This window comes from Dicentrarchus labrax, unplaced genomic scaffold (genome assembly GCF_905237075.1).
Source record: "Dicentrarchus labrax unplaced genomic scaffold, dlabrax2021, whole genome shotgun sequence".
NCBI lineage: Eukaryota > Metazoa > Chordata > Actinopteri > Moronidae > Dicentrarchus > Dicentrarchus labrax.
Genome location: NW_026136707.1, coordinates 13,873,876 through 13,886,822, shown reverse-complemented (window position 1 = coordinate 13,886,822; position 12,947 = coordinate 13,873,876). Strand labels below are relative to the sequence as shown.

The 12,947-nt window shown below is 39.0% G+C and overlaps 1 protein-coding gene and 1 long non-coding RNA gene across 3 annotated transcripts; one reads left to right on the top strand and one right to left on the bottom strand.

Moving 5' to 3' along the window:
• Positions 1-113: 113 nt before the first annotated feature.
• LOC127366963 (uncharacterized) lies at positions 114-2,401 on the bottom strand. The gene is made up of 3 exons (XR_007885413.1): positions 1,958-2,401; positions 905-998; positions 114-804 (listed from the first exon to the last, which is right to left on the bottom strand). It is a non-coding gene; the product is annotated as an uncharacterized LOC127366963 (long non-coding RNA).
• A 4,352-nt stretch (positions 2,402-6,753) lies between these two features.
• macc1 (MET transcriptional regulator MACC1) lies at positions 6,754-12,033 on the top strand. Of its 2 annotated transcripts, XM_051407156.1 has the most exons (5): positions 6,754-6,911; positions 8,026-8,148; positions 8,235-10,288; positions 10,401-10,589; positions 10,689-12,033. In XM_051407156.1, exons 2-5 carry the CDS (start codon positions 8,034-8,036, stop codon positions 10,890-10,892), a joined length of 2,562 nt encoding a protein of 853 aa, XP_051263116.1. In that variant the 5' UTR covers positions 6,754-6,911; positions 8,026-8,033; the 3' UTR covers positions 10,893-12,033. The 2 variants fall into 2 exon arrangements, with proteins under 2 accessions (XP_051263116.1, XP_051263115.1); XM_051407155.1 differs by lacking the exon at positions 6,754-6,911 and having other exon boundaries at positions 8,016-8,148.
• The last annotated feature ends 914 nt before the right edge of the window (positions 12,034-12,947 follow it).

Below are 12,947 nucleotides of genomic sequence, written 5' to 3'. Positions count from 1 at the left end.
TTAAATACCTGTCTGAGGTCACACAATTGGGTAATTTTTCCATTTGCGCAGGCAACTTGTGTTTTGTATTTTCTGTCAGTCACAGCTGATAACAGAGATAATCCAGTTTTTCCTATTTAATCTTTTTTTCTTGTTTCTGTGTTTTTTACGCATTCAATTTACGCACATAAAATCCCTCGATAGTGTGCGCACTGACGTTCAGATCATCCTCTAAACTAAACCAAAATTACAAATAAAATAAAATGTCAGCCCTTGTTATTATTACATTATATTATTTTTATTAAGTATTGTTGCTTTTACTGTCTTTTGGGTTTCCCGTGAGAGGTAAACTAAAGCCAGCACCTTTCAAACTTCAGACTTAAGACTGCTTTTTATGCACAGCTTTGTTGCGCCATCTAGCGCTTCAACCAACCAACAGCAATTTAAAGTCCAACTTTGATCTACTTCTCCAGAGAAATTTGTGGCTTGGGATTCTGGTGTTGTTTCAGGAAACTGAGAAAGCTTATTCAGAGTTTTGTTTTAAGCAAGCTCACTTTGAATCTTGCTGCTTTAAACAAATTTTACACTTTTAACTGTTTGTTAATCAAAGTTAAATTACTCTCAGGCTAAACCTTCAACAAATCCACCTGCAGAGATGAAAACTTGGGACCATCTATGACATATTTTTGCACACTATGAGACATGCTTTGATGAGGACAACATAAGATGATCACAGTACCTAGGTTTACCCTTCTCACCTTCCTTGAATCACAATGGTGATGCGAGTCTGGCTCAGATATTTGTCTTTCATTGTTGACACACAATCTGGAGATGAAAGCACATTAGAACTAAATGTACTCACTGATAACACTCTCAAAATGTTTGAAATATTAAGCAAATCAGAAATCAAAGTTAAATTACTTACAGATGTGTCACTTTTTTTGTTGCAGTACATTAGGACATCTTATCAGAGTGACGGATATTCTTTCTGTTCAAAACCAACACACTCTCCGAAATTCCTGAAAAAGGTCCATAAGGACTTAGTGAACATTTAGTTGCCTGTTTTCTTTCTTTTCTCTCTTCCTTTTTCACTTTTATCTTTTTACACAAACTAATATGTACAAGCGCAGCTAGTGCACTTCCTGCCTGCTCTCCTGTTTTCCTGCAATGGTTCAGTGAAGCAGAAATAACAGGGACAATAGTCAATGTTAAAAGTGAAACCAAGCCAAGTTCAAGAAAAAACTAAAAACTTGGGACTGGGTTGCAGAGGCTTTTAAGGCATGCAGCACAGTTACACTTAAAAAAATCCCTTGAATTACTTATGTTTTAAAATTCACTAAAAAGAAGGTAATTACAGCCAGAGTTTAAGCAAAAGGCTAGCTGTTAGGCTCCATGTGTACTGTACTATTTTGTCTTTGTCAATTTCACCACTCAAGGGAGCAAATATACTCCCACAAAACAAGGACTGTGGACTAAACATGAATACTTGGTTATAATCAAGTTTTGTCTTTTGCATGAGGTTTGACATATTACGTTGTTTGTTTATTTCATACTGGTTTATTTAAGATTTAGTCTCCAGGGAAAACATTTTCAAATTCCATGCGTAATGCATAAAAGAAGACTGTAGCTATTATTGGTAAAGTAGTAGGCAGTTTTTAAAAAATGGAAAATGCATATCAGCAAAAACAGACATTAACCTGGACTTAGGACTAAACAATATTGCCATAAACTGCTATTAAAATGTGTGAAGTGATATATATTTAGCTGATGTTTTACACCTAAACTGGCCTTGAACATTTGAGAAAATGATCAAAGATACATTTCTGTCAAAAGAAACCCAGCAGTCTTGATGTTTTCAACTACCTCAGCAGATGACTAAAATTAAATATGAACAGAGTCATTTTTGGCCTAATGTCTTAGAGTGCATGTCTCAGCGTTGTAATGTCATTAACAACCTCCCAGACTGTTGCAGCATCACCTGGTCCTCAAAGGAATGTCCTGCCACTGCCCTCATTTGAAACAAGTTGGCCTCAGAGAGGAAGGGCACACATGCCAGGATGAGGAAGGTGAGCTGCCAACTGTGGATGAAGGCCACAGTAACAGTCAGAGCACAGTTTACTGGCAGCAAAACCCAGCTTTGATCCAGTCATGAACACGAAAGAGAAATAATATAATAGATATATAATAGGAATTTGTATGTATCAGTGATTTTGAAGTTGTATTCTCCTTAATAAAACTCAAACTGAATCACAGTCTTGACTGAGGCTTCATGGCAATGCCAGCTGCAATTGATTTGATGAGATATATTGGATTTTCTAGCTCTACCAGCAAATCATAGTGTTGTGGTAACACCTCTCACCGATGATGCAACCGTGGCCAATTTTGTGGTTAAAACCACCAACTGTACTGTCATTGTCATCAAACCAACCAATCTCCTGGGAAAGGCAATTTGACGAGGTTACAAGGTTAGTCAAAATAATTAACAGTAATTGCTGCAACACTGACCCTTATACAATCCTTTCAGCAATTTAGATTCAGTCATGTCCCAGGTGGTGTTTCACCTGTCAGATCACTGAGTGGAATACCTAGTGAGTGGACTGAACCTCACTGAGAGAAGCTCTGCTGGTTTTTTCAGACCCCAACATTCTCATCAACAGTGTCTATAAAATAAATAAGTGTGAGTTCACAATAGGATCAAACTTTTCTACCTGAAAACAAACTTCCTGAGGGAACATCTTCAATGAAAGAGAGATAAAAACATATATATAATGTACTTTTTTCCATTCAAAATCCTTGAGGCTGCTGAAACTCACATGAACCAGAATAATACTTAAGAATAATACTTAAATACAGCCATGGTTCTCTATGAAACCCATCCCAGTGACAGACTGCTCCAAAGACTGATGAAGGTTCTGGCAGCAGGTGAGGCCTGAGCCAGTATCTTGGTGAAGGTGATACACACATCGGCTATTTATTCTGTTTTCTTCGCTATTAAAAAAAAGAGCTCCCCTCCACAAACAGGTTTATCAAAGCTTCCCTATTACAATGACAATAATAGGGACCCCTACATTGCAATATATTGAAGATATGTGACATCAAATATCACAGTCAATCAGCCGATGGACAGAAAATTCATGAGCAGCTATTTTAATAATCGATTCATGAAGCCGATTTGCCAAACGTTTGATGGTTCCAGCTTTTCAAATGTGAGGATTTGATGCATTCCCTTGTCTTACATTGCAGTAAATGAAATATATTTGGTTAGTCAGACTGAACAAAAGATATTTTAATTATCAAACTCAAATGTGATCAACATTTTATAATGTTTTTTAGATCCAGTTATTGATTGAATGAAAATAATCCTCAATTGCAGCCCTAATCACTATGTCAGGGTTACACTGTAGCCTAATGTTACAGCTGAATAATAAGAGAAGCCTTAAAATTGTCTGAATCACTGCTTTGCTTTGTTGTAACTAGACAATTCGTTACTTGCTGGATTGGTGAAACTCTAAACAGAAACCTGATCTCTGGTTTTAGAATACATTGAAAGAAAACGCTGAAGTCTGACCAAATGAACGGTAGAGAAATGGCTCCACCAAGTGGCACACACGTAAGTTTCAGATACCGTTTCTAGATTTGAGTCTTCTTAACTTGATGACAATGCATTTCATTATCCAGGGGGTAAAAAGGGGTTTGCATAGCAGGTTGGAATTTCTTTCTCAGTTCAACTCCAGTTAAATGTAAAAGTTGCCCAAATCTGAGACATTCAAAGCTATAAATCAGTTTCTATGCAAAAACTGAGATTGGTGAAATCTTTTCCTGAATTTGAAATGACAGTTATGTAATCCACAGTTGTGAATTACACAGAACATAATTTTAGCTGTACGTCAACTTTGAAATAGAACAGAAGAGTTATTCTTTTTCTGAGCAAACACACAAAATGATCTTCAAATCTAATTTGCTGCAGGAAAAAGACAGGTGACAAATTAAAGGGAAACCTCCATAAATGAGTGGAAACATAATGAATGCAGATGATTCCACACAGGTCCGCTGGATGGTACAATTAAGCAATTAACTTCCAACCATACTCTGTGGCATGTATAAAAATGCTGAGCAGGCCCAGTTAATTCAGATTTTTTTCAGAGGGATATTATAGTCGGGTGGCAGTGCATAAACCCCTCATTACAAAGATGAATGCACATTTGAGAGTTAAGTGGTGCAGAAACCATAGGGTCTGGTCTACAGGATGTGGAAAAAAATTATATGGTCAGATGAGTCATCCTTATCCAACCATATTCTCGACAAGTGGGCGAGTGTGTGTCGCACACCAAGAGGACGGTACAGGCCTGAATGCTTGACCCCTACAGTGAGGGGATCCAGTGCCTCTGTTATGCTGTGGGGGGACACTTTGCTGTCATGAGTCGTCACTGAATGGTTTGATGAGTATGAAAATGATGTGAATCACGTGATATGGCCCTCGGAAGCAAAAAATCTCAACCAAATTAAAAGTGTTAGACAGCGCCCTCCACCACCATTATCAAAACTCCAAATGAGGGAATATCTTTTGGAAGAAAAGTGTTTATCCCTCAAGTAGAGTTCCAGAGACTTGTAGAATCAATGCCCAGGCACATTGAAACTGTTCTGGCACCTTACTAAGACACTTATGCTGGTTTGTCCTTTAAATTGTCACTCGACTGTATGTCATCAGTGAAGTTAAATGTGACCTGAACCCATACATAAATGTACTTTCTGCTAAAAATCATTACCTGCAGTGTACATACTATATTAGCAGTATGGAAGTGGCATTAAAGGTCTTGTATCCATATTATACAATAATTTGTTCCTCAAATTGTAAACAATTTCAGTTTGATTCATTAACAGTATCAACATGAAAAGTGTTGTTGTGAAGAGATTAAAGTATTTAAAAAACTCAACACAATTCAAGTTTAAAAGTTTATCTTACTTTCAAGCATAGGCCTACCAATGAATCAAAAAAATATGAACATTATCATGGACAACTGCACCTTATAATACACATCTTACCTCTGGTGAGGGCTCTTTTCACTGCAGACATTTTGACCTGTCAGAGTAGGAGAAGCACAGGTGTTACTAATAACAAGGACAATGGCTCATGATGGGAAGCCATGACTGTGTGTCAGTGAGTTATCATGCACAACCCTGAAACCAAAGCAAGCTAAATGGAATTCATTCATTTTTATTATTTACTTTTATTTATTTACTTGCTTTTTCTATTGTGACATGTCAAAATGTCTTTGATGAAAAATGTCTATTTTAAAAATGGAGTCTGGGGTCATTTCTGTATTTTTATTGTTCCCATGAAAACACTAAGAATGTGTTAGCCTGTCTTGACTTCTCTACTTTACTCAGCAATTTCCTAAAAACAGCTGGGCACTGTGGGTTAGAGCAAGCACTATTCAGACAGGAGTAAATAGCAACATTGCTGTGTTTTTAATAGCAGTGCCGCACAGAGGTATAAGCTATATCAGGCTTTGGATACACAGGCAATACTTGGTTTTGGTCTTTTCATGGGAATTGTTGAAGAAAATAAATAAAAGATAGAGCATGTGACCAGCCTTATCTGATCGATGTTCTCAACACAGCCACAGGGGAGCAGAACTTGCTCACACGTATATCTTCTGTTTCAGATACTTAATACAAAACAGTCTGACTCAGAGCTGATAGTAAAATATTTGCTACTGTGTTGTAGTGGAATGTGGGAGATGCATATCGGGTCTGTTTTTCTTCCATAATGAAATAGTTGATACCAATATCAGAAAGAATTCTGCAAAACAGTGGGATATGTACCTAAAAGAACATGTCACATTTGAACATGCAATGCTCATTTACATATTTTACAACACTTTCAGGGATGTTAATTAGTTATGCTGAAGTCCAGGCGCTGACCATATTTGCTACATGAAAATTCATAATCCTGCTCAAGAGTACTTAGTTGCATTCCTTGAGAACTAACTTCCCTTGGGATGCCAGGGCCTGCATCCAAAGAACAGTTCTGACAGAACACTTCAACTTTGGCATGGATATTCATCAGCTGCAACACAAACAACAAGCTTCTACCAAAAGGGGCTATTTGAAGTTTTATACACCTTCAGCAGGCAACTGTTCCACTTATGAGAAGCTGTAAACTGTTGATTATTCCTATAATGATGAACTGTGATCTAATTCAGGCACTCATCACAGTAAACGTGTGTTCAGTGAGATAACATGGCTTGATGAGATTAAGCTCTGTTTGGTTCATTTTGACTTTGATCTACAGTCACTCAAATCCTGATAATGACACACAGTAAAATCAATAAAAGCCAACAACCTCTCTCACTGAAATAGAGAATAAGAAACACAATTGTGACACTTTTGTTATATATGGCTTATTAATACACTACAACTATCATATAAGCACCTGCTTTTGTTGTTAAATTCCCTCAAAGCTGTGTGGCCTGCAGAGGCTGTATAAATATATTTAAATAATAATTAATATTGATGCTCTCTGGGTGCATTAACCTTGATTCTTGTGTATCTCCTCTTGGAATTAGTAACCTTCGACCTGCGAGGTGATGCATGCCTGCTTATCACTAAACTCCCCGTCGAAACTAAACTACAGGTATCGCTCAGTTTCAGGTGTTGTAAGTCAGGTCGCCTTGTTTACACAGAGAGGTGCATTGTGGGCGCTGTAGTTATTATCCACGAGAGGCCACTCCTCCGCCGGGGTTCCTGTATCATTTTAAAAACTTCCAATCCCAAAATGCTACGTGCCTGAGCGCAAACAAGGCGAAGAGCTGTAACGCGAGGAGGGGAGCTCCGTAGATCCGCCCTAGAAAAGCAGTGTAAATGATAGTGGATTGGCCTCTTTTCCTGTCAACGCGCTCAAGCAAAACTACAACCATCTCATGCCGACGGTGAGATCAAACTTTCTTTTCTTTTCTTGTAGGCTATTTGAGGTTCTTTTTTTTTTCACGTCTTTTCACAATAGGAAGTAGCCCAAATAGGCTCTGCTTTATTAATGTGTAACTACTGAGTATACACACACCTGTTCGGACGCTACACTCCAGTCTGTCAGTCAGTGTTGCAGTTGTGGTTGGTGAGGGTGAAGCTCTGGGATTTCATGTCTGAATCTGTGTGAGTGTGTTTTGCTCTTTTTTTGGGGATTAATAATGAATGTAAGATTTGTTTGAGAAATGTTTTCAGCTGATTATGTATTTAAAAGAAATATTAAGTAGGTTTACTGTATGACAGGAATCACAGTACAGTGCGCAGTACATAAGCCTGTCATTCAGTATTTCATCAGAATATCCATTTTTACTGTCAGTAGTACAGTGGTATTGTACTTTGATCTGAGCGAGAAGCGCTGAGTGAGCCGACTACTGTCTCATAGGCTTGACAAGACCAACCTGTTTTTGTGCACTGGTGTAAGAAACCACATTATTAATGACTGACTCACTGTGACAAGTCATGAATGGGTAGTGTCCTTTTACGCAAACAAGTGACAGACCGACGAGTTCAGGCTTTTATTCCATGTTTTGGAACAGTTTCCTGTAACAGACAAGAAGCCTGGGGCTCACTGTGGTGAAGGAAACATAGACACAGAACAATAACTTTGCTCACATGTATTTTATTGTGTAGGTATTGTTTGTTGTCATGTGTCATAGCATCACAAAATATATGTTTGCAACTAACAATTGCCTCTATGTGTAATATGTAGAAAGAACATAATGAATAAGGCCAAAAATATCAAGTTTTAATCGCTTGTTTTGTCCAAACAGAAGCCCAAATCAGACCATTTGACTTGAATTATTAACATAGATGCCATTTATTTTCTGTCGAACCACTAATTGAACTGAATAATTGTTACAACTCTTGATGAGTTATGTTAACAGTTAAGTTAAGTATGAAATATGATGTTTTTCAGTATATTCGGTATTGATTTTGTTACATCACATCAGACCATTAAATGCTGCAGGTAAAAGGGGAAAAGAAAGAGAAATTAAAACAATAAAGTTTTTATGTTTACAGATGAAAATATGGCAGCTGGAAGAGCAAAGTCCTTCCGTCGGGTTGGGAGTCTCATGCGGAGTAAATCTGAGGGGACACTGATTGATCTGGACGACAGTGTTTCAACCAGTGACAACCTGAATGGTAAAATTCTCACTTTGAAGCATAATCAGTCTCTGAAAACCTGCAGATAATGTTGACATCCTAACCAAACTCTAATATCTTCACAGGTGGGTATGTGACACGGAAAACACAGAACTCCGAGTGGCCACTTTTACAGCCAGAAGTCGCACTTTCATCTCAGTCAAATAATCCCTTTTGGAACAAACTGTCTGAATCAAATCCTTTCTTAGATGACATTGTACACAGCAGCACAGACAAACACATTTCCAACACATCAGACGTGAAACAAGACAATGAAAAGCATTTGGACAGAAACAACGATGACGCCAGTAGCACATCTTCAGATGAAGGCAACGTGGGGAACTTTTTGGAAAACAAACACAAAGTCAGCAACAGATCTGGGAGATGGAGAAGTGCTTCTGACATTCTGGATGATCTGGAGAGAAAAGTGCCAAAACGGGAGAACAGTTTCAGGCCGCCTGGGCCAGTACTAAACCCAGACTTTGAGTGGCTAAAGAATGACAGAGAAGCTTATAAGATGGCCTGGCTGAGCCACAGGCAGCTGACCCGCTCATGCCTGGACTTAAATCTGATGAGCCAGAGTCCAGGGTGGGCTCAGACCCAGGCCACTGACTTTCAGGTCATCTGCAAGATCGGCCACGCTGGAGGCTCAATACAGTTACCAGAATCACAAATTACCATCCATATCCCAGAAGGCCATGTTCCTCCTGGAGTAGTCCAGGAAGTTACACTGAAAGCAATGCTAGACCCTCCTCCCGGACTCAATAACAACTATATGACAACCATGAGTCCGCTTGTAGAGGTGGTCCTCAGCAATATCAACACAAGGGAGAGTATCTCCCTGGATATTAAACTGTCCGGGAAGGTGAAGAGTGACCCGATAAGTCAGGTCATGACTACTGTGGTCGGGCTGGTGTCCAACAAAAGAGAGGGACCGTATCTCAGAGTGAACGACTGTTACATTCACAAGAACATGATGCAGATGAAGATCCAGGACCTGAAGACACATTTTTACGTTATTGCAGTCGCAGAGGCCTCTGCAATCCAGTCCCCTGCTACATCAGTGTGGGATTACCTTGACCGCCAAATTACAGTAGCAGTTTATGGTCCCAGGTACATCCATCCATCATTCAAGGTTGTAGTGGTTGTGTGCTGTCACGAGGATGTCCCACCAAAGCTTCCATTTTCAGTTATCTGCAGAGGAAACAAAAACCTGCCTCCACTTGTGCTTCAGCTTTGGGGAAAGCATGGGTTTAAACCAGACAAAGTGAACAACCTGCATGTTGGAATTAGCATGAAAGACTCAGTGTTTAAAATCAAACCTGAGGACAAAGTGAAAGAAGTGAGACAATGTCAGCTCAAAATAGGGACAGTTTTGCATCTGCCAGTTGCATTGTCTTGTTCCAGTAATACAGAAATGACTCCTTTTAAATTAGATCTTCAAGTGAAGGAAGCAAATGATGCAAGTGTGGTTGAACATTTCCAGGTGCCTTCCCCTCCTACAGCACCCATCAGATCAGAAAAGCGAGTGCCAAGGCAGACAGAAAAGCGGATTGAAATGGCAAGAACGTCACCTATTCCTGAGGAAAGTGTTCCAGATTTCCCCAAATTCACAGACAGACCTGTAAACCTGCAGTGGTATGGTGTAGCCCTAAAGTCAGTTCTCCGCCAGCCGCGTGTAGAGTACCTTCTGGAGTATTTCAAGGGGGACACTGTAGCTCTCCTATCCAGAGAGACTGTTAGGTCAGTGGGTAACTCCAAAGTAAAAGAGTGGTATATTGGATTCCTGCGAGGAAGAACTGGTTTGGTTCACTGCAAAAACGTCAAGCTCATAACCAGAGACCAAGTGATCGACTTCACTGGAATTAAAATCAGCACAGAGGTCCTCTTGGACAACATGACACTGCCCTTCAAGAAGCTTACTTACATGTACTCTGCCATCCAGACTCTGGTCACTGAGCACATAACCAGCTGGAAGGGTTTTGCTAATGCTTTAGGGTACATTAACTTGTCGCTGGACACCATTACACGGAGGCACGCCGAAACTGAGGCCGATAAAGTGGCCTGTGTACTGGAAAAGCTGAAGGAAGACTGCCATGCTGATAAGACTAGAAAAAAGTTTCTGCATGAGCTCATGGTGGTAAGTACATAACCCACCACTCATGCTATAGCAGTTTCACAGATTGTATTATCTGATTTCCTGTGTTTTCCATGGTTTTGTGAGAGTTGTTCTCTGTGTGTATCACCCTTAGGGTCTGTTGAAGATGGACTGTGTGAAGATTGTGGCCCAGCTGATTCAGAACACAGTCATTCTGTCCACTGCTGTGGAGCTGGGAGTTCGTTGGCGGGAGCTCGCTGAGAAGATGGGAAAACTCTCCAGTGCTCAGATAGCAGGCTATGAGGCGCCGCACCGAGGGAAGAGCGGAGAAGTCGTCCCCCAGGTCAGTTTGACTGTACACATTGACACATAAAGTAATGGATATATAGAAGATATGTATGTATTTTATTTTACAAATTCTGTATTTCCTGTTCTATTTCAGTCAATGTGGAAGCCTGCCTACGACTACCTGTACTCCTGGAGTCTGCATTATGAGGACAGCTACAGGGACATGATTCAGGATCTGCACTTGGCCATGGACAAAATGAAAAACCCTGCCACCAGACAATGGAGGCAGCTTACTGGTGCCCTCATCACAGTGAACTGTCTCGATATCTTTCGAGCTTCCGTGTACCCAAATTCCTAAACCATATGCAAATGCACTCTAGTCTAGTGATCACAGCGACCTCCATGCACTTGGGCAAAACAGAGAGAGAGACAGGTTTTGTTACACAACAGTAGGGTTTTGATGTTGTTTTTGCTGTTACTTGGCTTTTTCTGCTGCCGTATAGGTTTGTTTTGATTTCATACTCATTTTTACACAAAGCATTAGAAACAACTTTATTGAAACTCAATCAGGTACTTGCACTATTTGCTATTAGATCTCACTTGGTGAGTGTAAAACATGTTGTTTGAGCTGTGAAGGTCACTTTAGAAGAAAATGAAGTGAAGTTTGTCACTTTTCTCTATATATGTTTGTGCAAATGTGATGAAGCCATTTTGGTTGATCATTTTCTGTCAAATGTTTATGAGGTCAGTAGTTTAGCTGTTTCGCCATCCTGGGCATCAGTAATCTCAACTGGTATATTGATACCTTTGCCTTTTAATAGTAAGCCAATATGTCGCCACTCAGATACTCATTTTCTGAAAATCTACATTACCTTATGTTAATAGCTACATAAATAATATTATGTAGCTATTTAGATTTCTTATACTACATAACTTAAATCACTGACTGTATTACATTTTTTTTTTTATTAGGATCCACATCACCTTTATGGATCCTGTGAATCAGTAGGACTTTTAGGTTTTAGTTTTCTGAAATATGCTGTAACTAGTTAGTGAACAGTCAGAAAACCGATAAATGTGAACACTGTTGCGATCTAACAACCTCAAGGGTTGCACTGCTGGCAGTAAATGAATCTATGTTGAAGTTTGTGTGCTGAAAACGAGAATGTTCTTACCAAAGTGAAAGTTCCCTGATGCCAGTAAACAAACCATGAAGATGCTAATATAAAAGTGTCATAAACTATTGTTGTCTTAAATATTAGTGCATTTGCTATTTTTATACTATAATGTAATGTATTAGATGAGGCATGCAATGTAACTGTTACATATTGACGTTTGTATGATCATGTTTTTATTGCCAAATGGAAAACTCATTGCTTAGAGTGGTGCCATATACAGTACACAGTGCCTCCCCTCACTGAAATGTTAGACAAATGATGACTTTGATATTGAATTGAGATGTGTTGCATGAGATACGAATAAATGTAAACTGCATAAAACTATGATCTGTTTACTAATAAATGTGCAGGTGAAAAAGCTAACAGCTAATATAATAATAGCTAATGTAACAGACATGAAAGCAGTCTCTTGGTAAAACTGCATGCGGGACTATTACAAAATCTACTATACTTGTTATTTAAATCAAATACTTTACTTACTGCCATTTTTCCAGTTAAGTAGGGTTAAATTACACGATACTATACAAATACTTTCCCCTGAAGAGTTTTCCTCTCATTTTCTCCGACTGTTTGCATTTCCCTACACTGTTTGTTTAAGCTAGTTTCAGCTGAGGGCATTGTGTGCTGGTGCTCTATCAAACAGAGAGCACGGACTGCTGAACTGACTTTACTTTGGCTCATTGAATGCACCTCAGGAAAAGTAAATCAAATAAGGAAAATGGTATCAGGTAACAGAGTGAACTGATTCAATCTCCAAGCTGAGAGCGATTGTATAAAGTTGTACTTAAGAGGTTTTTTTCCTGTAAAGGTTAATGATAAACAGCGTAGGATAATTGTGCATGAAGGGGTTTTGCAGAAACATCAAGAGCAAAATCAGCGATATGAAACATTAAATTTGATGTTCAGTGTGACGCCAAACAAGAAATTATTTGCACATTACACTCTTGAGATTTTCTCACTCTGATAACAAATGTTGTATAAACATGCATCAGACAGAGAGTCCACATCCTTCTTCCTGGTATTACCCTTTAATACCTCCTTTACCTCCTGGTCAGCCAGAATTATGTCACTTCTCTGGCAGCAAGTAAAGAAAAATCAGCGAACTGTGCCTCATAATTTTCTGTTAAACTTGGAAAAACATGGCAAAATCTCTAAGACTAATTGGACATTTTCTGCTAAAAAACAAAATAATTCTACAGTAGTTATAGCAAAGAATAAAACTTTTTATTGGATGT